At 46.2% G+C, this 25803-nt stretch overlaps 3 protein-coding genes across 3 annotated transcripts; 2 read left to right on the top strand and 1 right to left on the bottom strand.

Annotated features, from left to right (window-relative positions):
• Window positions 1-3046: 3046 nt before the first annotated feature.
• LOC309873852 (histone H2A-like) lies at window positions 3047-3556 on the top strand (the record flags this gene model as incomplete). Its single annotated transcript, XM_082751615.1, has 1 exon — window positions 3047-3556. The coding sequence occupies one exon, from the start codon at window positions 3047-3049 to the stop codon at window positions 3554-3556; it is 510 nt and encodes a 169-aa protein (XP_082607741.1).
• A 5875-nt stretch (window positions 3557-9431) lies between these two features.
• Window positions 9432-10386, top strand: LOC309874814 (olfactory receptor 2A2-like; the record flags this gene model as incomplete). The annotated part of the gene is made up of 1 exon (XM_082753401.1): window positions 9432-10386. The coding sequence occupies one exon, from the start codon at window positions 9432-9434 to the stop codon at window positions 10368-10370; it is 939 nt and encodes a 312-aa protein (XP_082609527.1). The 3' UTR covers window positions 10371-10386.
• Window positions 10387-14825: 4439 nt separating this feature from the next.
• Window positions 14826-15335, bottom strand: LOC309873847 (histone H2A-like; the record flags this gene model as incomplete). Its single annotated transcript, XM_082751599.1, has 1 exon — window positions 14826-15335. One exon carries the CDS (start codon window positions 15333-15335, stop codon window positions 14826-14828), a length of 510 nt encoding a protein of 169 aa, XP_082607725.1.
• Window positions 15336-25803: the final 10468 nt, after the last annotated feature.

Raw genomic sequence — 25803 nt, 5'->3', positions numbered from 1 at the left:
AGTGACATCAGCACAGTCTAGTGGGGAGGAGTCTGCAAAGGGATTGCTCAGTGTCCAAGGTTGGTACCTATAATTGCCTGTAGGACAGAGATCAATAAAGTTTTCTGGTTTAGGACGACAAAAAAAATGGGCATCTCTGCAGTGAACAGAGCATCCCTGGATGCTCTCAGTGTCACCTGCTGCCATCTTCTGGTCGTCGTGTCGCAACCAGCGCACAGCGGTTCGCGTGGGACAAGGTTTTCCCCCGAGCTGCAACCGTGAGCAATGCCATCCACTTCCTATTTCAGAACACCCTTAATGCTCTCTGCCTTTCTTGGAGGGCTCTGCATGCAGAGTTTTAAGCGGGTGTTGTTTTTGTGTTTTTTTTTTTTTTTGTTTGTTTGTTTGTTTTGTTTTCTTTTATTTTTTCCTGTTTTATTTATTTATTTATTTATTTATTTATTTTCGTTTCCCTTCCATTATGATTAGTAAAGCCTTAACCCCCGTGACCCAGAGTGGAAGGGGGTTCATTTACCCAGAGCAGATGGTCAGGCCCCAGCTCTCTTATATGGAGAAGCAGCACTGTCTTCCTACTGCCTCCCAATTCTGCTTTGTACTTACTCTGAAGCTACTTTTTGACAAACAAGTGTGCTCAGTACCGTGAAAGCTGGGGCAAAAGCGCAGTTTCAGAACTTTATCTTCACAACAGCAAGATACTCGCTATGACCTTAACAGACAAGAGACCTTGATGGCAATTCAAGAACAGCATTTTGATGTCTGCTGTTGCATATGAAAACTCCTACAGTATTGAGTCTTTTACCCGGGCTGTTTGACTTGTGGGACCTTGGGAATCCTGACTATTAATTTTAAACATAGACCTCTATTTTTCAATATGCTAAAGATATCCAGGAAAACCAAGTCCAAGGGATATGTAAAATACTGCCACCCAAACATTTCTTATGCTAAGCGGTTCCTATGGTTCAAGAGAAGACCATGTAGTCAGAGACCCCCTCCATTCATGGAGCCCTTGCGAGCAGCGATGCCGTAAAAGCAGCATGCTTCATAGATACCAATTTGGATCCGTGACTGCTTACAGAGATGGAGGCTTTAAAAATCACATGGCATTGATGCTATGAACTCAGGGAGACTGGAAATCAACAAGGATTTGCTATTAATACCAGTAGACAAATATAAAATTGATCACATTCCTGCCAGTGGTACAGGTATCTGAAAACACTCTGTTTCTGAAGTGACCTCATGCATGAAGGAGAGTTGAATTCCTGTCATCCCAGAGAGTGGTTCTAAAACTCCACAACTACAGCAAATGCAATAGTCTCAGAACACAAGCAAACAAACAAAAAATAAAACAACAAAAAAAGGCAAAGCTCTGGGTCTGTGAGATATTGCTTCCCTTCTAAGCAGCATGGTTTAACTCCTCCACACCTCTGCTAGCGGTGACCTGGAGGGAAGGAAAGCAACTCCAGCTGCCACCCTTCTTTGGCAGGCACTGCCTCTGCACTTCATCAGGCTGCCACTGGTAAAGCTATCCTGAAATTCTAGGATTTGTGTGACAGCAAATAGTTGATAAATTAACAACAGCGGGGAAACAGGATTGGTTGGGATTTGCTTTAATTGGCATCTCTCTGGATACTTAGAGACATGAAGTTTCTTCAACTAGGGAAGAGTTGGAAGTGTGAAGCCCGCTTTGGGCAATGTGAGCAGGGAGAGGACCTACAAAGAGCTTAAACGACACCTTGGTATGAGTTTCTTAGTTTAATAAAAATGAAAATAATAACAATAGCATCAACCACAACAGCAACAACAAGTGTCATCTGGAAATCTCCCTGTACTGCTACAAAAAGCCAAGGAGGCTGAACTTACAGAAATCACAAAGAAAGGTCTCTGAAACTTTTCAGTCTTGAAGGAAGGCACTTGAAGAGACCTTGGGATTCACATCCAGGCAGAGCATGTTGCCTGCATTGCCTCTGGAGTGAAGTTCAGCAGGCACAGCACCCTCTGCCAGCAATATCATGCAGGTGTTCTCGAGATGTTCTCGAGACATTGCTCCCTCACAGCCCTGCCCACATGAACCTGTCCCAGGCAGCCACACCCCAGGGACCTGTTTCTTGCTTAGCCACAGCAGGCGTCAGGCTGGGATTGGCATTCCTTCCGTCTGGGTCACTCTCCACCTTGACCTGCCCAACTGCCCAACAGGGAAGGAGAGGGAAGGGGAAGAGAACGAGGAAACGGAAGATGCAAGAAAAGTACATGGAAGGCTAGGGAAAATGAGGGCTTTGGTTGGAAGGTAAGGCCAAGAGCACTGGGACTGTTCAGCCTGGAGGAGGTGCAGCGAGGTCACCCTGAGAGGTTGTAGAGTCTCCAGCTGCGGAGCTCTTCCAAACCCAACTGGACCCCGGCCAGGGCAAGCTGCTGTAGCTGACCCCGCTCGAGCAGAGGGTGGTCTGATTGGGGTCGGAAGGCTCCTTGTGACTGCAGAAGCCCTGTGCTATGGCCCCGTGATCCTGAGACATGGGGAGAGCCGAGGGGAGGGAGGTTGTCTCCCCTGGAGTGGAAATGTGGGTTTGGGCTGGAGGCGGGAGGCAGCCTCTGACGCAGAGAGGTCACAGGGCAGGGCCAGGCCGGAGAGCAGGGAGGAGGCTCATCCTGGCAAGGCCAGGTGTGGGGACAGCCTCTGCCATGGCAATGGAGGAGCAGGAGCAGGGTGGTCCCTGAGCCCCCTGCTGGGTGAGGTCACAGGCAGGGGGGTGAGGTCACAGGGGGACTCCTGCCTGCTGGTCCCCTCCAGGGGATAAAGGACCAGAGCCTGCGCAGGAGAGAGCCTGGTGCGGAGCCCATCTCCAGAGGGGTGGGCGCTGGGCAGCGCACGTGGGGACACCCTGCTACACGCAGTGCTCGGACAGGCTGGGCACAGGCACGGGCAGGGCCTGCGGTCGGAAAGCAACCGCCAGGGCCAACAAGGACAGCGAGAGCAGGGGCAAGGCAGTCAGGACGCAGGGAGATCCTCCCGCGCAGCCTGGAGACGCCTCGGGATTGAGCCGCGAGCAGCATGTCCGAAGCAGAGGAGGTCTGCGTGGTGCCTGAGCAGGAGCGGGAGCCTGAAGCAACGTACTCTGGGGGCCCCCCCACAGGCCGGGGAGCAAAGGCCAAGAAGAGCCGCTCTTCCCGCTCCTCCCGGGCTGGGCTGCTCTTCCCTGTGAGCCGCATCGACAGGCAGCTGCGCAGAGGCCGGTTCGCCGAGCGCCTTGGAGCCAGGGCCCCCGTCTTTCTGGCTGCTGTGCTGCAGTGGGTGACGCACAAGACCATGGACATGGCTGGGAAGATTTCCAAGAGGAGCAACCAACATCGCATTTCCCCGGGCCACTTGCAGATGGCTGTGCGGAACAGCTCTGCGCTCAAGCAGCTCCTGCTAGGCAAGCCCAGGCACCACAGCAGGGCTGTCCCCCAAAGCCAGCGCGTGGCCGCACCCTCCAGAAAGAGGAAGGCCAAGGATAGGAGGAGAAGGCGCAGGCAACGGGCTGCACCTGCCCGTGCCACCGCTGCTGTCGCTGCCAAGTGAAAACAGAAATTCCTGCCCCAGAGCAGCATGGCCACTTGCCCGTCTCTCGCCAAATCCACCGCTCTGGTCAAATGGTCTAATAAAAGTCTTTGAAATGTTGTGTTGTGCCTGAGGCATGCCTTGTGGATGCTAGGTGGTGCAGTGGGGAGAGGGAGGATGGGGGACAGCAAGGAGGGGACACCCCGTCAGTGGACTGCTTTGTTAAACAGTGACACCTGGCAGTGTCACAGCAGGGAAGAACCTGTGGAAGAATTGCTCAGGGTCCCAATCTGCCTTTCAGCATTTTGCCAGCAGCTGAGCTTCCAGCGCCTTCTCACTGCACTGCCTTCCCTGTCCAGGAAAGAATGGTTCCTGCACAAGAGACTAAGCATGACAGCAGAGAGAGGGAGAACATGTGGGGCAACGAGGGGTCGTGTGGGTGATCAAAGTGGCACCTGACAGTGACCAGAGAGGAGCAGGTCACTCTCAGCCCCTTGTCCATGTGACAGGGTTGTCCAAGCATGGTCTCTCCACCACATCGCTCATTCCCTTCGTGGGAGGAGCAGGGGATGCTCCTGACGATGCAGGGCAGCTCTTGGGCCAAAGAAAAGGCACTTCTCTTCCACAGCATTGCCCCACTCTTATCTTTTTGCCAGGGGGAAGGGCCACCTGCCCATGGGGTCTCTAAGAAGGCCTTTGGGATTAGGGTTCTTGCAGGAGCTTCTTCTTAGAGGAGCTCCCACCTGGGGGTAGCATCTGTTTGCACCGTCTCAGAAAATCTCCTCCTGGCTGGTCAGATGGAGAGGTGTGTGGAACAGGCATGGCAGTGGCCAAGGGGGGCAGAGCTGCAAATGGTCATCATTGGTCTTTGTCTTGAGGGAGGGACTGTGTGCTGCCGCGTTGACTTTGCTCACAGCGCTGGGGACTTCATGAAGCGTTCCTTGGATGTTCTGTGTGGCTAGCCCCCAACATCATCCCCGGCAGACAGAAATGCTTTCCAATACAAGAACTCTTTAACAACCTCCACCGTGGCCTTCAGCTGCAGCACAACGATGACACTGGGGAGTTTATCCTCAGAGCCCCCCTGTGCAATTATCAGAAGCCTCATCAGGCTTGTTATCATTTATGCTCCGACTCCTTAATGATGCCTCATGCGGCTCATCTCTTGACACAGGCTCCATTACCCACAGCACTGAGCACTGGCCCTGTGTCGCACTGGCTCAGTTCACACTATGGCAATGCATTGGCTTCTGGGAAGGTCAGGCACAGGCACTGCTCCTGGAGCATTTGTTGCCTGGTCACCATCAGATAAAAGTTGGGGTTTCCCCTGTTCTTAGCTAACCTTTCGGCTCCCCTTCTCATCCATTTCCTCCCCCATTCTTCCACCTGTTTCACAATCCACCCCTGCTCGCTGGAAGACAGCCATTTGCTCCCTTCCTTTGTACTGTGCAGCAGTGCTTCTCTTGCCATCTTAGGGTTCAGGTGAATCTGATTTGCAGATGCACAAACACTCTGAAACCCCTCTCCAAATCCCAGAGGCTGTCAACTACTGGCCAAACCAAACAGAGATCCCTGCTGAGAAAACTGCCAGAGACTGTGCGGGACTGGAGATGGGGAGAAAGAAATGCTCTTCTGAGCACCTCATTGTGCAACATACCAAACACTGGCTGCAGTTTGGGTGCTTAGATGCCCTGGTGGCCCTGGCCTTTGTTGAGCTGTGAAAGGTGAAGCTGCTGAAGACCTGGCCCGTGACGGAAATACAATAATGCCTTGTGATTAGAAGGAAGGTCTTGAAAGAAAGACACCCGTATCTTGTGCACTTGGTTTGGGTCAGCTGTGTAAAGTCCAGGGGAAAATAACAGTGGGGTAGAGTGCAGGTTCATGCTTGTGTGGCCAAACAGAGTCATATTAGCAAGGACTTGCACTCAGGAGGTTAAATCCAAATAATTTCAAAAGCAAAACATGGCTAAAGTCTGATCTACCTCCTAGTGATTCCTGTCAATGTCCTAATGAGGAAGGACGTGGGAGAGAGGAGTGGAAGTAAGCCTCAAGCCCGAGGAGAAAAAGCCCTTGAGCAAGGTGTTGGATGAGCATATTGGAGATATATACCATTCCGTCAATCCCCAGTACGGGTGTGTCCAGCCGGCTCAGCCACTCGGCAGGACAGAGTTTTGCTGAATTAAAATGTTCCCTGTTGCTACTGAAAGCTTCAGATTCTACTGAGCTGAAGCAGCACCGGGCTCCAGAAGAATCCTTCTCTCTCCATCTTCGTTGAACCCCTGTGTAAAGCAGAAGGGAGTAACAGAGCCAGTGTGTTTCCCTGCATTCAGAGAACCAGCGTACTGCAAAGGAACAAGGTGTTCCTCCTCAATCGCACACCAAGTGGCCAAAAGGAGAAGAGTCACACGTCCAGCTGTGCTCTCTGACAGTCTCAGCTTTTCACAGAGCATTAATGGGCATGGAGCTAATGGCCACCAACTGAGGGCCACCAACAGAGCCACCTTGTGCCACAGGTGCAGCGGAACTCCAGGAGCTTTGTTGCTGGAGGAAAGGTCATCCACAGGGGGGCACAAGGAGACTCCTACTTCACTGAAAGGCTCTGCAGCCACGTGGGTCATAAGGATAAGACCATTCTTCCCTCCACAAGGTGGTATGAAAAGAGAAACTGGCAGGAATGATGCGGAGGATGTGCAAAGTATCTGGAGTTACCGTGCTTCAGAAATGAGGAGCAGGAACACAGGAGCCAAGCAGTCCTTTCCAGTCTAACTTGTTCTATGACTTGGTGCATGCCAAAATTACCTCTGTCTCTGAGCTGCAAGCAAGTGGGAGGATAAGAGTATAATAAAGGCTGTGCAGCTGTGTTACAGACCCAGATACTCAAACACCGCAGGTAGCACGCTAATCCTTTGCTTACCGGTCCTTCACAATGTTCTTCTCAGCTACCTCACCATGTCCCTCCCATCCACTGTGGAAATGGTACAGCAACAGATAGAAGTCACTTTGATGGTGACTTTTAATGGGTTAGAGATTTGTTTGTGGCATAGGTGCCTTGGGAGAGGGATTTGGCTTCCTCAATCATCTCTGTGTTCTAGAAACTGCCACACTCTCTGGCTATAGCTTCTGCAGGGTTCAACTAGGAATGAAATAATGCATCTCTTTTGTCCATGCTTAGGGTTGGAAAAGAAGGAATAGTTTTCTCTAGTAGATGAACAACTCTTCAAACCAGACAGAAAGTGACTAACCATTTTTGACATTTAGCAAATTTATAAGAGTGAGCAGAGCTATGGCTGGCTAGTGTTGCTGAAGTGTATGCTAGCCTTTCCGTTTCTCCTACATTGAAAGATGACAGATGTCTCAATTGCTGCATGTTTCAAAGGAAGGTCTCAAGAACAGGCAACTGCAGTTATTCTCCTGAATGTATATGTAAGGAAGGAACCTACAAAGACCTGCTTCATATGAGGGGCAGGAAGATTTGTTTTTACATCCTCCATACTCTTGCCAAGTAGAACAATGCAGATTTAATTGCCTTTGCAGAGGAATTTTTTGTTGAATGTGCTCCATCATTTTGAAAATCCCTTCCCAGTTAGTGGCCTTGTTTTCTTGGAGGGATGATCCTGCAGGCAATTAATTTAATGGGAGCCAGTAGAACAGTGGAATATCTAGCACTAGTTAGATGTGTAAACACAGGGACTGAGGAAGATTTGGCTTTCTCAGTCATTTCTGTCATCTAGAAACAGCTGCACTATCTGGCTGTAACCATCCTGAGTCTATAACCTACATCTGGAGTCGGGGCCAATGTGGAGTGCAGGAATCTTCACTGCCTCAGTCAAACAAACTTCTGTGAGCACCAATTCTTTTCCCCTTCCGTCCATGGGGGGGCTGAGTGGTCTGTGTGGTACTTAGCTGCCTACTGGCGTAAAAACACATCAATATTGTTCAGTGAAAATGCATATTAAAATTCTGTTTCCATGCAGTACGTCTCTGAATTTATAAGCATAAAAGTTACGTTCTTGAGCCAGAAATGACCATGCAAGCCTGCTTTGCACACCTGACCCATCTTTGGTGCTATTATGAGCATTTGCAAGGTAGTTCAGAGAGGCAGAACAGAAAATTAGCTGGCTAAAAGCCAAGCCATTTACCATGATGTAGTTTCCACTGGATCACTTCCCTGATATGTCTCATACACAGGTGTTTGCTTGCTACTGTGGGCAGAACAAAGCTGACACAGGCCATGGTTGCTGTGGGAATGACTGGACCTCTCAATAAAGGTTTGCCTGGACATGAAACAATAGCAGTGGATAATAGTCATTAGGCTGTACGAGGCTTGGTAATCTCTTGGTGATATCCTGGATGTGAGCCCCTGATGTAGTGCATGTAGGAGGGGAAAAGTTCTTTCCCTTTTCTACAGTCATGAGTAAGTGGCACAGTGCTCACCCAGGCCTAGCACCCATAAACTACTTGCTGGGAGCAAAAACTAATGGAATTTAAAAGAAGTTTTCTCCACTCTCCATTTTGTCTTTGGCTTTTATTGTTATTACTGTGCCTCAATGTAACTGTTTACAATATACATATTAATAGTTTTAGAAGGAGAAGAAACTGGAACCTTGGCAGCCAGAACTGCCTGCAGCAGAATGCTGAATCAGATGGATCTGCAGTTAGGAGGAATCCTAAGGGTGTATCAGACAAATAAGGAAGTTTCAGACAAGGCTTTGTGTCTTCTGTATTACATTCAAAATGTATTCTAGCTACCAAATATTAAAAATAATCTAATCTTACTTTATCTGCAGGAATAGATATCTGCCTTCCCAAGACAACATGTTGTAGCTCTTATAGTAGAGGTGGGAGAAGAGGCCTTTGTAAGTACAATGCTACATCTAATTCAGAATAAAGTGTAAGTGCTTACTTTCAGAAAGGATCCCTAGAGTTCAGACACTGAACCGCGGGGATTTCTGCTTGAGATTCCTTTTTGTGCTGCCTGTTGGCAATCAAAACAGTGTCCCTTCAGACACATTGCATAGAAAACTTTGGCTTTAAAAACAAATGAATTAAGGAAGCTGAAAGGAGTGGAACAGTCTGGTTTCACCTACTGCCTGAGAAAGTACTTCAGAACCTGCTAATAAGATTTCCCTAATAAGAAACACAGAGCTGAGAAAAGCACATTTGTTTTGATATTATAGGTAAGGAAACTCCTTTGTATAAATACTAGTAACATTTTCTTAGCAATAATATGTACTGTACCTCCAAGCGTAGCTCTGTTTGTTCAGTAATCTGAAGTGATGTTAGATATAAAATTACATATCAAGCAACTGCAGGATTCAATATGAATGCACTTCACTGACTTAAAGGACTCACAGTGGTGGATTAGAAACACTGTTCTGGATTAATAGAAAAAACTATTATTCTGCAAATGATGCATTTATTTTTATATTGACTTAATTTAAAGTAGCTGCTATTTAAGATGTTTTACCTTCATCTTAATCAACATCTGCCATCTTCTTCATGATAAAGAGATGTTATTTTCTCCAACAGAGAAATCACACACACACCAGAAAACAACAACAAAAACACCCAACAACAACAGAAAAAGAAAAACCACAGAAAAACTTTTCAGGGGAAAGCTAGACAGTACAATTGTGCAAGATTGCTTAAAGAAGTTTTAAGTTTATGCAAAGTCTAGAGCTTGCAATTCAAATCTACATTGCTCAGCATGGTTAGAGTATTATGCACCTTCCAGTGAAGAAGGGGGGAAAAGGGGTGAGATGGAAGCTGCAGTGGGAAGAAGAAAGGACATGACATTCATACAAAAACTCTCATTTTTCTTTTCTTTTCTTTCCCTCATTCCTTCCCTTCCAGGTCTTAGCAGTCTTGGTTTGTGCTGTTGCACCTTCAGCACAGCATGCAGAATCAAACAGCTGTCACAGAATTCATCCTCCTCGGGTTCTCCAGCAACCCAGTCCTGCGTGTCTCTCTCTTTGTCCTTTTTTCTGTCCTCTACTCTGCCACCCTGATGGGAAATGCACTTGTCTTTGTGCTCATCTGCCTGGACTACCGCCTCCACAGCCCTATGTACTTTTTCCTCTGCCACCTCTCCATCGTAGATATCTGCTATGCCTCCAACAATGTCCCTCATATGCTGGGGAACCTCCTTGGACAAGGAAGAACCATCTCCTTTGCTGGGTGTGGGACACAGATACACCTTTACTTAATCTTTGCACTTACAGAGTGTGTGCTGCTGGCTGCTATGTCTTATGATCGCTATGTGGCAATCTGCCATCCTCTCCGCTACTTCCTCATCATGAACTGGAGGTTGTGCCTCACCCTTACAGCAGTTTCATGGGCTTTTGGGTTCACGTTTGGTACACTACAAGCTTCTCTGGCTTTACGGCTGCCATTCTGTGGCCCCTGCAATGTTGACCACTTCTTCTGTGAAATTCTTGCTGTCTTAAAGCTGGCCTGCACTGACACTACTGTCAATAAAGTCCTGATCTTTGCTGTTTGTGTGTGCTTCCTCCTCTTCCCCTTGGTCTTAATCCTCATTTCCTATCTGCACATCCTGGCCACTGTTCTGCACATCCAGTCTGTGGCAGGATGGCATAAAACTTTGTCCACCTGTGGCTCACACCTGATTGTGGTGGGTCTGTTTTATGGAAATGCCATTTTCATGTACATGGTTCCTGGGAGTGGAAATGCATCTGGGAGGGAAAAAGTTCTTTCCCTCTTCTACAGTGTCATCAACCCAAGTTTGAACCCCCTGATTTACACTCTGAGGAACAAACAGGTGAAGGAAGCCTTGCTGAATCTCCAGGGAAGGAAAAGAGTCTTTCATTCAGTGTAGTACAGGCTCTAAGGTTTTACCTGTCTCTTTCTGCTGTTTCTTCTTGAGCTCTTTTGGTATTTTAAACAGTTAAAATGAAACAAAACAAAACAAATGTATTTATTTCTGTTTCTTTGTACAGTCTGATGAATAACACAACACAATGACTAATTATCATTCATTTTATTAGAGATAACTAATTGCTCTTCATCACATACAGACATTCTAAGCAGGCAGTAGGTTTTAACTGAGCTATTGAGACAGCTGGAAAAAGATAGTCTGTCTTCTTCATTTTAAGTAGGAGTCAGAATAAAATACTTTTAAAGAGTTGTATTTTTTTCTTCTTTTTTTTTTTTCTTTCTTTTTTTTTTTTTTTGAGTATGCCAGTTGATTTAGTAAGATGTGATTTTTCCCTACCACAATTGTATTTCCTATATCCTTATGGTACTAGAGATTCAACTCAGTTATTATAAAAAAGAGGGAAAATATTTTGCTAAAGGGCTTTGTTTCTTAGCAAGGTGAATCATCCTGTGAAGATTTTTGCTTCTGCACACCTTTAGCTCTGAGACCTCCTATGCAGGAAGTGAACATGATGACAGCTGCAGTGCAGAAAATAGCTGTGGGTGGTTTTCCCATGCTGGTGCCCACAGAAGTTCATTTGACTGAGCCAGTGGAGACTCCTGCACTCTGCATTGGCCCCGACTCAGAATGTAGATCCTTAGTGCGTTCCTGTTTACCCGTATTTCAAATATCTTTCTTTCTGCAGATCCCTTTCCTGACAATTATGCTTTGGAAAATCTTCCTCAGTCCCTGTGTTTACACATCTAACTAGTGCTAGATATTCCACTGTTCTACTGGCTCCCATTAAATTAATTGCCTGCAGGATCATCCCTCCAAGAAAACAAGGCCACTAACTGGGAAGGGATTTTCAAAATGATGGAGCACATTCAACAAAAAATTCCTCTGCAAAGGCAATTAAATCTGCATTGTTCTACTTGGCAAGAGTATGGAGGATGTAAAAACAAATCTTCCTGCCCCTCATATGAAGCAGGTCTTTGTAGGTTCCTTCCTTACATATACATTCAGGAGAATAACTGCAGTTGCCTGTTCTTGAGACCTTCCTTTGAAACATGCAGCAATTGAGACATCTGTCATCTTTCAATGTAGGAGAAACGGAAAGGCTAGCATACACTTCAGCAACACTAGCCAGCCATAGCTCTGCTCACTCTTATAAATTTGCTAAATGTCAAAAATGGTTAGTCACTTTCTGTCTGGTTTGAAGAGTTGTTCATCTACTAGAGAAAACTATTCCTTCTTTTCCAACCCTAAGCATGGACAAAAGAGATGCATTATTTCATTCCTAGTTGAACCCTGCAGAAGCTATAGCCAGAGAGTGTGGCAGTTTCTAGAACACAGAGATGATTGAGGAAGCCAAATCCCTCTCCCAAGGCACCTATGCCACAAACAAATCTCTAACCCATTAAAAGTCACCATCAAAGTGACTTCTATCTGTTGCTGTACCATTTCCACAGTGGATGGGAGGGACATGGTGAGGTAGCTGAGAAGAACATTGTGAAGGACCGGTAAGCAAAGGATTAGCGTGCTACCTGCGGTGTTTGAGTATCTGGGTCTGTAACACAGCTGCACAGCCTTTATTATACTCTTATCCTCCCACTTGCTTGCAGCTCAGAGACAGAGGTAATTTTGGCATGCACCAAGTCATAGAACAAGTTAGACTGGAAAGGACTGCTTGGCTCCTGTGTTCCTGCTCCTCATTTCTGAAGCACGGTAACTCCAGATACTTTGCACATCCTCCGCATCATTCCTGCCAGTTTCTCTTTTCATACCACCTTGTGGAGGGAAGAATGGTCTTATCCTTATGACCCACGTGGCTGCAGAGCCTTTCAGTGAAGTAGGAGTCTCCTTGTGCCCCCCTGTGGATGACCTTTCCTCCAGCAACAAAGCTCCTGGAGTTCCGCTGCACCTGTGGCACAAGGTGGCTCTGTTGGTGGCCCTCAGTTGGTGGCCATTAGCTCCATGCCCATTAATGCTCTGTGAAAAGCTGAGACTGTCAGAGAGCACAGCTGGACGTGTGACTCTTCTCCTTTTGGCCACTTGGTGTGCGATTGAGGAGGAACACCTTGTTCCTTTGCAGTACGCTGGTTCTCTGAATGCAGGGAAACACACTGGCTCTGTTACTCCCTTCTGCTTTACACAGGGGTTCAACGAAGATGGAGAGAGAAGGATTCTTCTGGAGCCCGGTGCTGCTTCAGCTCAGTAGAATCTGAAGCTTTCAGTAGCAACAGGGAACATTTTAATTCAGCAAAACTCTGTCCTGCCGAGTGGCTGAGCCGGCTGGACACACCCGTACTGGGGATTGACGGAATGGTATATATCTCCAATATGCTCATCCAACACCTTGCTCAAGGGCTTTTTCTCCTCGGGCTTGAGGCTTACTTCCACTCCTCTCTCCCACGTCCTTCCTCATTAGGACATTGACAGGAATCACTAGGAGGTAGATCAGACTTTAGCCATGTTTTGCTTTTGAAATTATTTGGATTTAACCTCCTGAGTGCAAGTCCTTGCTAATATGACTCTGTTTGGCCACACAAGCATGAACCTGCACTCTACCCCACTGTTATTTTCCCCTGGACTTTACACAGCTGACCCAAACCAAGTGCACAAGATACGGGTGTCTTTCTTTCAAGACCTTCCTTCTAATCACAAGGCATTATTGTATTTCCGTCACGGGCCAGGTCTTCAGCAGCTTCACCTTTCACAGCTCAACAAAGGCCAGGGCCACCAGGGCATCTAAGCACCCAAACTGCAGCCAGTGTTTGGTATGTTGCACAATGAGGTGCTCAGAAGAGCATTTCTTTCTCCCCATCTCCAGTCCCGCACAGTCTCTGGCAGTTTTCTCAGCAGGGATCTCTGTTTGGTTTGGCCAGTAGTTGACAGCCTCTGGGATTTGGAGAGGGGTTTCAGAGTGTTTGTGCATCTGCAAATCAGATTCACCTGAACCCTAAGATGGCAAGAGAAGCACTGCTGCACAGTACAAAGGAAGGGAGCAAATGGCTGTCTTCCAGCGAGCAGGGGTGGATTGTGAAACAGGTGGAAGAATGGGGGAGGAAATGGATGAGAAGGGGAGCCGAAAGGTTAGCTAAGAACAGGGGAAACCCCAACTTTTATCTGATGGTGACCAGGCAACAAATGCTCCAGGAGCAGTGCCTGTGCCTGACCTTCCCAGAAGCCAATGCATTGCCATAGTGTGAACTGAGCCAGTGCGACACAGGGCCAGTGCTCAGTGCTGTGGGTAATGGAGCCTGTGTCAAGAGATGAGCCGCATGAGGCATCATTAAGGAGTCGGAGCATAAATGATAACAAGCCTGATGAGGCTTCTGATAATTGCACAGGGGGGCTCTGAGGATAAACTCCCCAGTGTCATCGTTGTGCTGCAGCTGAAGGCCACGGTGGAGGTTGTTAAAGAGTTCTTGTATTGGAAAGCATTTCTGTCTGCCGGGGATGATGTTGGGGGCTAGCCACACAGAACATCCAAGGAACGCTTCATGAAGTCCCCAGCGCTGTGAGCAAAGTCAACGCGGCAGCACACAGTCCCTCCCTCAAGACAAAGACCAATGATGACCATTTGCAGCTCTGCCCCCCTTGGCCACTGCCATGCCTGTTCCACACACCTCTCCATCTGACCAGCCAGGAGGAGATTTTCTGAGACGGTGCAAACAGATGCTACCCCCAGGTGGGAGCTCCTCTAAGAAGAAGCTCCTGCAAGAACCCTAATCCCAAAGGCCTTCTTAGAGACCCCATGGGCAGGTGGCCCTTCCCCCTGGCAAAAAGATAAGAGTGGGGCAATGCTGTGGAAGAGAAGTGCCTTTTCTTTGGCCCAAGAGCTGCCCTGCATCGTCAGGAGCATCCCCTGCTCCTCCCACGAAGGGAATGAGCGATGTGGTGGAGAGACCATGCTTGGACAACCCTGTCACATGGACAAGGGGCTGAGAGTGACCTGCTCCTCTCTGGTCACTGTCAGGTGCCACTTTGATCACCCACACGACCCCTCGTTGCCCCACATGTTCTCCCTCTCTCTGCTGTCATGCTTAGTCTCTTGTGCAGGAACCATTCTTTCCTGGACAGGGAAGGCAGTGCAGTGAGAAGGCGCTGGAAGCTCAGCTGCTGGCAAAATGCTGAAAGGCAGATTGGGACCCTGAGCAATTCTTCCACAGGTTCTTCCCTGCTGTGACACTGCCAGGTGTCACTGTTTAACAAAGCAGTCCACTGACGGGGTGTCCCCTCCTTGCTGTCCCCCATCCTCCCTCTCCCCACTGCACCACCTAGCATCCACAAGGCATGCCTCAGGCACAACACAACATTTCAAAGACTTTTATTAGACCATTTGACCAGAGCGGTGGATTTGGCGAGAGACGGGCAAGTGGCCATGCTGCTCTGGGGCAGGAATTTCTGTTTTCACTTGGCAGCGACAGCAGCGGTGGCACGGGCAGGTGCAGCCCGTTGCCTGCGCCTTCTCCTCCTATCCTTGGCCTTCCTCTTTCTGGAGGGTGCGGCCACGCGCTGGCTTTGGGGGACAGCCCTGCTGTGGTGCCTGGGCTTGCCTAGCAGGAGCTGCTTGAGCGCAGAGCTGTTCCGCACAGCCATCTGCAAGTGGCCCGGGGAAATGCGATGTTGGTTGCTCCTCTTGGAAATCTTCCCAGCCATGTCCATGGTCTTGTGCGTCACCCACTGCAGCACAGCAGCCAGAAAGACGGGGGCCCTGGCTCCAAGGCGCTCGGCGAACCGGCCTCTGCGCAGCTGCCTGTCGATGCGGCTCACAGGGAAGAGCAGCCCAGCCCGGGAGGAGCGGGAAGAGCGGCTCTTCTTGGCCTTTGCTCCCCGGCCTGTGGGGGGGCCCCCAGAGTACGTTGCTTCAGGCTCCCGCTCCTGCTCAGGCACCACGCAGACCTCCTCTGCTTCGGACATGCTGCTCGCGGCTCAATCCCGAGGCGTCTCCAGGCTGCGCGGGAGGATCTCCCTGCGTCCTGACTGCCTTGCCCCTGCTCTCGCTGTCCTTGTTGGCCCTGGCGGTTGCTTTCCGACCGCAGGCCCTGCCCGTGCCTGTGCCCAGCCTGTCCGAGCACTGCGTGTAGCAGGGTGTCCCCACGTGCGCTGCCCAGCGCCCACCCCTCTGGAGATGGGCTCCGCACCAGGCTCTCTCCTGCGCAGGCTCTGGTCCTTTATCCCCTGGAGGGGACCAGCAGGCAGGAGTCCCCCTGTGACCTCACCCCCCTGCCTGTGACCTCACCCAGCAGGGGGCTCAGGGACCACCCTGCTCCTGCTCCTCCATTGCCATGGCAGAGGCTGTCCCCACACCTGGCCTTGCCAGGATGAGCCTCCTCCCTGCTCTCCGGCCTGGCCCTGCCCTGTGACCTCTCTGCGTCAGAGGCTGCCTCCCGCCTCCAGCCCAAACCCACATTTCCACTCCAGGGGAGACAACCTCCCTCCCCTCGGCTCTCCCCATGTCTCAGGATCACGGGGCCATAGCACAGGGCTTCTGCAGTCACAAGGAGCCTTCCGACCCCAATCAGACCACCCTCTGCTCGAGCGGGGTCAGCTACAGCAGCTTGCCCTGGCCGGGGTCCAGTTGGGTTTGGAAGAGCTCCGCAGCTGGAGACTCTACAACCTCTCAGGGTGACCTCGCTGCACCTCCTCCAGGCTGAACAGTCCCAGTGCTCTTGGCCTTACCTTCCAACCAAAGCCCTCATTTTCCCTAGCCTTCCATGTACTTTTCTTGCATCTTCCGTTTCCTCGTTCTCTTCCCCTTCCCTCTCCTTCCCTGTTGGGCAGTTGGGCAGGTCAAGGTGGAGAGTGACCCAGACGGAAGGAATGCCAATCCCAGCCTGACGCCTGCTGTGGCTAAGCAAGAAACAGGTCCCTGGGGTGTGGCTGCCTGGGACAGGTTCATGTGGGCAGGGCTGTGAGGGAGCAATGTCTCGAGAACATCTCGAGAACACCTGCATGATATTGCTGGCAGAGGGTGCTGTGCCTGCTGAACTTCACTCCAGAGGCAATGCAGGCAACATGCTCTGCCTGGATGTGAATCCCAAGGTCTCTTCAAGTGCCTTCCTTCAAGACTGAAAAGTTTCAGAGACCTTTCTTTGTGATTTCTGTAAGTTCAGCCTCCTTGGCTTTTTGTAGCAGTACAGGGAGATTTCCAGATGACACTTGTTGTTGCTGTTGTGGTTGATGCTATTGTTATTATTTTCATTTTTATTAAACTAAGAAACTCATACCAAGGTGTCGTTTAAGCTCTTTGTAGGTCCTCTCCCTGCTCACATTGCCCAAAGCGGGCTTCACACTTCCAACTCTTCCCTAGTTGAAGAAACTTCATGTCTCTAAGTATCCAGAGAGATGCCAATTAAAGCAAATCCCAACCAATCCTGTTTCCCCGCTGTTGTTAATTTATCAACTATTTGCTGTCACACAAATCCTAGAATTTCAGGATAGCTTTACCAGTGGCAGCCTGATGAAGTGCAGAGGCAGTGCCTGCCAAAGAAGGGTGGCAGCTGGAGTTGCTTTCCTTCCCTCCAGGTCACCGCTAGCAGAGGTGTGGAGGAGTTAAACCATGCTGCTTAGAAGGGAAGCAATATCTCACAGACCCAGAGCTTTGCCTTTTTTTGTTGTTTTATTTTTTGTTTGTTTGCTTGTGTTCTGAGACTATTGCATTTGCTGTAGTTGTGGAGTTTTAGAACCACTCTCTGGGATGACAGGAATTCAACTCTCCTTCATGCATGAGGTCACTTCAGAAACAGAGTGTTTTCAGATACCTGTACCACTGGCAGGAATGTGATCAATTTTATATTTGTCTACTGGTATTAATAGCAAATCCTTGTTGATTTCCAGTCTCCCTGAGTTCATAGCATCAATGCCATGTGATTTTTAAAGCCTCCATCTCTGTAAGCAGTCACGGATCCAAATTGGTATCTATGAAGCATGCTGCTTTTACGGCATCGCTGCTCGCAAGGGCTCCATGAATGGAGGGGGTCTCTGACTACATGGTCTTCTCTTGAACCATAGGAACCGCTTAGCATAAGAAATGTTTGGGTGGCAGTATTTTACATATCCCTTGGACTTGGTTTTCCTGGATATCTTTAGCATATTGAAAAATAGAGGTCTATGTTTAAAATTAATAGTCAGGATTCCCAAGGTCCCACAAGTCAAACAGCCCGGGTAAAAGACTCAATACTGTAGGAGTTTTCATATGCAACAGCAGACATCAAAATGCTGTTCTTGAATTGCCATCAAGGTCTCTTGTCTGTTAAGGTCATAGCGAGTATCTTGCTGTTGTGAAGATAAAGTTCTGAAACTGCGCTTTTGCCCCAGCTTTCACGGTACTGAGCACACTTGTTTGTCAAAAAGTAGCTTCAGAGTAAGTACAAAGCAGAATTGGGAGGCAGTAGGAAGACAGTGCTGCTTCTCCATATAAGAGAGCTGGGGCCTGACCATCTGCTCTGGGTAAATGAACCCCCTTCCACTCTGGGTCACGGGGGTTAAGGCTTTACTAATCATAATGGAAGGGAAACGAAAATAAATAAATAAATAAATAAATAAATAAAACAGGAAAAAATAAAAGAAAACAAAACAAACAAACAAACAAAAAAAAAAAAACACAAAAACAACACCCGCTTAAAACTCTGCATGCAGAGCCCTCCAAGAAAGGCAGAGAGCATTAAGGGTGTTCTGAAATAGGAAGTGGATGGCATTGCTCACGGTTGCAGCTCGGGGGAAAACCTTGTCCCACGCGAACCGCTGTGCGCTGGTTGCGACACGACGACCAGAAGATGGCAGCAGGTGACACTGAGAGCATCCAGGGATGCTCTGTTCACTGCAGAGATGCCCATTGTTTTCGTCGTCCTAAACCAGAAAACTTTATTGATCTCTGTCCTACAGGCAATTATAGGTAGGACACATGGTAAAACAAAATTCTTATCTTAAAAGTCCAATTCCTTCTCCTTCAACCTGTGAAGGAAATTCTGGGAACTACAGTGATTCTAGGAACAATAACGCTCTGACCTCAAATCTACTGGCTTCTACACTCAAACTCCGAGCCAATTTCTGCCTGCCAGTTACCTCAGTGTTTTAGCGTTTTCCCAACAATAAAGCCTTCGAGAGAGCTTTTACAGTGTTAAGGTTTACTACTCCCTGCACTCTTCCCAGGAACACCTGCATACAATGACACTTCTATGATGTCGGAACTCCCTGCACCCTTGCATGGAGACCACACCATGAAGCAACACAGACTGCATTTCAGGATTTTCTTGCCTTGCTGCCTTGCTCTTTCTATGAAGGTTTCACCCGCATACAAAGGAGTCTTAATGTGTGGCTATGAGATTCATGACATTGTTGATCCATTTTAAGCACAAACAACTGCACAGATCTGTATGACTAGGGTAAATGAGAGCCCTAAATTCCATCTTTACCCAACGACAACTTCTAGACATCTATTTCATGTTTAAAACTGTCTTGCTCTTATTGAAATGAGAATTTTACACTGACTATATACGGATGAATGTACATCAGTTTAAAGTCATCAAATGAGATTTCATACTGCATTCAGGTTCTGATTGATAACATTCTAGTAAAAAAACTTCACCCTAAATTTACTTAGAATACTTATACTATAGTGTAATTTTAAAATAATTAAGAACAGTTGAGTATTGGGTGGTGGTTTTAAGTATAAAATCCTACTGGTTTAATTTCTATGTCAGAGAAAGTGCATTTTCTGGTAAATATTGGTTTCTTGGATCACATTTGTTCTCAGCATACCTTACAGTTGGCTTCCATAGCAATGAAAATCTATTCATGTTTGCACTATGTATTTTTCTGAGGTAAATACTACATTAAACTGCAGAGCCTTGTAACGGAAATAATAAGTTTGGTATAAATGGTATTTGATTAGAAATTTTTATGTAGTGGCATCTTAATAAAGAGTTAGAACAAGGAATAAATTAATTGTTGCAGAATGTTATCATTCAAATACCCAGAATTCCAGGCCAGTAACTTAATGTCATAAAAATACAGTGAGAAAGAGAAGAGAAACAGTCTTGCAGCCATAAAATCCTCAGGTAGGAAAATACAGGATGCTGAGACTGAGTAATTTTTCCTTATAGTTTCAAAGGGCAAGAGAGAATAGTCATGCATACATCTCAGGAAATCTCTACTTGTGGAAGATATAAATGGCACAACTAAAATTCAGTTAATAAAGATTAATAGTTATTGCCAATCAAAAAGAAGCTCTGAAGGCATGTTGAGGTACGTCTCACCTGTGGCACTACTGTTCCTTTCCAGAATACTTGGACGCATATATATCTTTGCACTTGCAAGTATGAGAGAATGAGAGAGTGAAATCTATGGCAGAATGAGCATAATTTATGTTAGTTTTGCTTAAAATAGGAATCACCTCCCACTTTCAGAAGGAGTCACATTGAGCTTACCTACAACAGGTATTTTATTTTTTTTTTGGTATCTAGAGAACAAGGAGCATAGCATAAAGTTTTAGAGCAGTGCTTCTACCCCATAATTTTCTTCTGTTTTCTTTGATTGTTCTGCTGTATCCTACACCACTACATGTGTTTTCATTTTAAAAACCTACTCACCAATATGCACCTTTATAAATTAAAACGCATTCTTCTCTGGAAGAAGAACTTTAAACAATCCATCTTCACTTCCTTCATTTTACCTAATTTCAACTAACTTCAACTTTCTGTGCCTCCGTGCCATACACCACAAAAGCTCAGAAAGATATTACATCAAGGAAATCCAAATAAATAACAGGGCTTGTATCTTAAAAGCAAATGTTTATTTTATTATGCAATAAACTTCTGTGCAAACATAGTACAGGACCCAGCCTTAAAGGTACTGCAAAGCATTATAAACTATAGGAGAATAAATTCCTTTGTTTATTCCAATGTGGAAAAAGAAATGGAAGGACAACAGATAATATTGTGTATTTCACTGTTGCTTTCAGTAATGTCTTCTGCCTGAGAGAAAACACAGCCTCAGACTGCATGTTGTCTTCCTCCTAAACACATAGTTGAGCAGGTAATTGTGCATTATAGTTCTGTGTGCAAAATGTAGATCCTGCAACAGGCTTGTGGATATTGTACCAACAAAATGTCAGGTTGCCTGAAATTGGTTGTTAGATTTATCATAGAATCATAGAATGATTTTTCTTGGAAGGGATGTTTAAGATCATCTAGTTCCTTCCAACACCCCACCCTCCCTACCCTGCCATAGGCAGGGACACCTTCCACTAAATCAGGTTGCTCAAAGCCCCATCCAACCTGGCCTTGAACACCTCCAGGGATGGAGCATCTGTATCTCCTCTGGGCAACCTGTGCCCACCACCCTCAGAGTAAGGAATTTCTTCTGAATGTCTAATCTAAATCTACCTTCTCATTTTAAAGCCATTACTCATTGTCCTATCACTATACTTCCTGTTAAAGAGGCCCGGTCTAGCTATCTTGTAGGCCTCCTTGATGTACAGGAAGACCACTGTAAGGTCTCTAAGGATTGCAGGATCTCGCACTTGGCCTTGTTGAACTTTATGAGGTTCACAAAGGCTCACCTCTCAAGTATGTCAAGGTCCCTCTGGAAGGCATCCCTTCCCTCCAGCATGTTGACAGCTCCACACAGCTTGGTGTTATTAGCAAACTTGCTGAGGGTGCATTCAGTCCTTCAGTCCATGTCACTGACAAAGATGTCAAACAGTGCTAGTTCCAGTACTGACCACTGAGGTATGTCACTTGTCATTGGTTTCCACTCGGACATTGAGCCATTGACCACAATTCTTTGAGTGTGACCATTCTGCCAACTCCTTACCCACTGAATGGTCAAATTCACATTGCTCCAATTTAGAGACAAGGATATAATGTGGGACAGTGTCAAATTCTTTGCAGAAGTCCAGGTAGATGACATCAGTTGTTCTTTCATTATCCACCAGTGCAGTAAACCCGTCCTAGATGGCCACCAGTTTTCTCAGGCATGTTTTGACCTTAGTGAAACCACTTTGGCTTTCACCTATTACTTCTTGGTCTTCCATGTGCTTTAACAGTTTCCAGGAGGATCTGCTCCATGACTTTGCTGGACACAGTGGAGAGACTGACCAGTCTATACTTCACCAGGTCTTCCTTCTTCTATTTTTAAAAATGGGGGTTATGTTTCCCCTATTCCAGACAGAGGGAACTTCATCAGACTACAAAGACTTCTCAAATATGATGGACAGTGGCTTAACAATTTCATTTGTCAGTTCCCTCAGGGTCCATAAATGCATCTCATCAGGTCCCATGGACTTTCACATTCCTTAGATGTTTTCAAACCTGATCTTCTCCTATGGTGGGTGGTTCTTCATTCTCCCAGTCCCTCCTTTGCCTTCTGTAACTTGAGCTGAACTCTTGCCAGTGAAGCAAAAATGCCATTGAGTACCTTCTCCATATCCCAGGAAATCAGCTTTCCCATTTCCTTCAGGCGAGGGCCCACGGTTTCCCTAGTCTTCCTTTTATCACCGATGTACCTATAGAACCCCTTCTTCTTGCTCTTGACATTAGCTTTCCTAACCTCATCCCAGGTTGCTCAGATGATTTCTCTGTATTCTTCCAGGCTATCTGTCCTTGCTTCTACCCTTTGTAGGCCTCCTTTTTCTGCCTGAGTTTGTCCAGGATTTCTTTGTTGATCCATGAATGACTCCTGGCATTTTTGCCTGACTTCATCTTTTTTGGGGATGCTTTTCTCCTGAGCTTGGAGGAGGTTATCCTTGGATATTAACCAGCTTACTTTGACCCCTTTGTCACTGACACTGGCATCAAACTGGCAGGAATGGTATGGATTGAGGTTCCACTCCTCCAGCAACTTTAGTTTAAAGCCCTCTTGACCAGTTTGACAAGCCAATGACCAAAGATGCTCTTCCCCTTTTCTGATGGATGGATCCCATTAGCCCCCAGCAGACCAGGTTTCTCAAAGTGTGTCCCTTGGTCTACGTAGCTGAACCCCTGTCTGTGGCACCAGCCCTGTAACCATCTGTTGATTTGCCAGATTTGACTGGCCCTTTCAAATAATTTTCCTTTAACCAGGAGGACTGATGAAAAAACTGCCTGTACTCCTGAGTCCCTAACTGCTGCTTCCACAGCTCTGTAATCTGTATTGGTACTCCAGGATACTCCATTTAGCAGACTTCTTCAAAACAGGTGGATGTTTACACTGAGTAGCCTGTGCTGGAAAAAATCTCTTTGCTACATAGCCCAATAGTAAGAAGCTAGAAAATGGACACATATATAAGGTACTTGATAACCAAATTTCATCTGTAGACTAACACCAGAAAGCTGCCATCCCACGGCCAGTTTAAATTACTAAAAGCAGTTGCTGCTTACCCTTGTGTCATGGCTTTGTCTGAAAGAGTTAATTGTCTTTGTAGAGGCTCGCATAATTCTGTTTTGTATTTTTGATGAAAATAGTGATGATAATACACCAATGTTTTTAGTTGTTGCATAGAGTACTTACAGAGATTCAAAGACTTTTCTACTGATGCTGCCCTGCCAGCAAGGAGGCTGGGAGTGCACAAGGAGCTGCGAGGGGACACAGTCAGGGCAGCTGACCCAGACTGACCAAAGAGACATCCCATATCATACGATGTTGTGCTCAGCAATAAAAGCTGGTGGAAAGAGGGAGGAAAGGAAGGCATGTTCAGAGTGTTGTTGTTTATCTTCCCAATAAACCATCACATGTGATATGCCCTGCTTTTCTGAAAGTGACTGAAAATCTGCCTGACAATGGGAAGCAGTGAATGAATACCTTGTTTTCATTTGCACACACAGATTTTACTTCACCTAATAAACCATCTTAATCTAAGCCTGTGAGTTCTCTCACTTTTAACTCCATCCTGCCATGGAGAGAGGGAGAGAGCAGCTGTGAGGTACTTATCTGCCTGCTGGGGTTAAACCACAACATCTTGTGTGCCTCTACAAACATTCACAAAACTACAAAATTAATTGCATGCTGTATTGCTGAACTGATTGAACCTAGAACTAAGCTACAAGATTTCATTTCATCCCATATCACTCCACCTGGCTAACTGCGTGATCATATGCAAATTCATGTGCACATACATGCAAATACACAGTAGAAGGTCAGCAGGTCAGTTCTGGTCACAATGCTCATGTCAGAAGTTACTCCACATAACTTGATTCCCAAGGTGTAATTTCGACAGAAATACTTTGATTTTTGAGGGCCACATCAATGTGACTGAAGAGTTACATTTGGGACACAGCAGCAATATTCAATCATGGCTGAAACGAGCACTCACGAAAGAGCAGGGTGCAATTATAAAGATCAAATTCAAGCCTTCAATAAAGCTGGATGCACATTTGGAAGTATGGATTCAGATTTTCAAGAAAAATGGTCAGACCACTCAAGGAATAATAAAGCCTCATTTCCTTTGAGCTGATTTCTCTTTTACTTCCTTCCAAAGCTACCTGTTTTCTATAAGTCTTTGCCTTCTGTTTCTGTACTGAGAATATCTATGCCTAGTATATATGCAGGACAGTCCTACGGCAGAGCTCTGAATTGTAAATGGAACCACCTTATTGAAGAATTCAGAAAACATGGAGTATTTGAGGATTAAAATAAGAATATTCATTCATCTTTTGGAGGTTTGCACTGTCTCCATGAAAACTAAGAAAACTCACACCTTTGCACATACATGGGCACAGTGGCTTGAACGCTTGCAGTAGAAATGGAATTCTGCATCAAATCTAAATAAACTTTCTTCTCCACTGAAAACAAGGTTAAAAACTGTAAGCATTTGATCTCTACTATTTTTTAAAATTATTATTATTATTTAAAACAGTGATTCCAGCTAATTCTAGTTGATCATGCATGTATATGCACATTCCTACTCGAACCATGCAAAAATGTGACCCTTTTTCTGCAGAAAGTCAGAAGAACAGCATTAAAGTCCAGAACCTGCCTCTGAAATTCAGGCACAGTGTAACTTGGTCATCTTACCAAATCATTCGTCCCCCACTAATATGATAAGACTGGCATATTTGATTTATCTGCAGCACCCAAGTGCCCTTAGCTTAGGGATATGGTTTAGTGGGAACTGTTAGTGTTAGGTCAGAGGTTGGACTCGATGATCTTGAGGTCTCTTCCAACCTAGAAATTCTGTGATTCTGTGATTCTAATACCTTTACTTCTTTGAGTTCAGCTGAGACTGCAAACCCAGCCTACATCATTAGCAATGCTCAGTGTTTGACTGCCAAGAGAGGCCTGGAGCAATCCAGGCAGGACAAGCCTAGTTCTGCCTCAACTTGTCCTGAGAACAGCTGCTTCACATGGGAGCAGTACATGCATGTCCCCTGCCAAGACTTTTTCACAATTGCATTCAGAAAGCCAGATATGAAAGGCAGCAGTTTCTGGAGTACTGAAATGACTGAGGAGCCCAACTACCTTTTCAAAGGAACCCTTTTCACTTACAGAGTTCCTTTCTGAAAGTTTTCTGAATCTAGCAACTGATTATTGCCACACATGTTTACTTACTTCTTTAGATGAATGGCATGCTATTCAAATAGGAAAAATACCCAGAGCATGGGAAAGTTGGAAAATAATATTTTCCTTTTGTATTAGAGCAGAAGAGGAAGAGAAAAAGTCAATAATGATAGTCAATATAAATGAATATTTCCATCCACTTAGCATCAGTGACAATAATCCCAGTTAGTCTGATCTCAAAAAGCACCTGGCACACACTGTTTCTGTGAGTCTTGTTATTGTTCTTGGCCCTGGGGTAAAAACAGCAGTCTCTGTCCATCAGTATAATCTTTTTATCCTGAAAGAAGAGCAAAGAAAACAGAGGTTTCTTGGCATTTATCTCTACCTGTAACAGACAGTCCCTCACCTTTTCAATTTTATTATGTCTTTCCTCCTCCAGTCATTTTTTGCCATTTTTTTCCCAGAAACTGATGCCAATTTGTGCTATAGGCCAAGATAACAACTGAAACTTCTTACACTGAAATTTTATACAAAATACGGGTCTTTTAATTAATCACATTGTGGAGACTAGGTCCAGGGAAATAGAAGGGTTTGGTACCTCTATTTCTGCTCTCTCCCTCAGTTTGATGCATAAATAGATGCTATTTTAAGAACAGTATTTGAATGTGCAAATATTTAGGATGTACTGTAATGTTGCTAATGAGCACATCAGACCAACAGGACTCACAGAAATATCAGTCTGCATCTAACACTTTAATTCCTGTCTGAAAGAGATGAATCTGACTCAATAATGTTTTCTGAACAACAGCCTACGTTCATCATGATTGAGAAACTAAAGAGCTAATTGAAATGCAAAGTTTTCAAAAAACGTAGCTCCTAACTTTAAATCATGTTGTGATTCAGTTCCATC

The sequence above is a fragment of the Aythya marila genome (genome assembly GCF_965140915.1).
Source record: "Aythya marila genome assembly, chromosome: 1".
Taxonomy (NCBI): domain Eukaryota; kingdom Metazoa; phylum Chordata; class Aves; order Anseriformes; family Anatidae; genus Aythya; species Aythya marila.
This window is presented reverse-complemented; position numbering and strand designations above follow the sequence as displayed.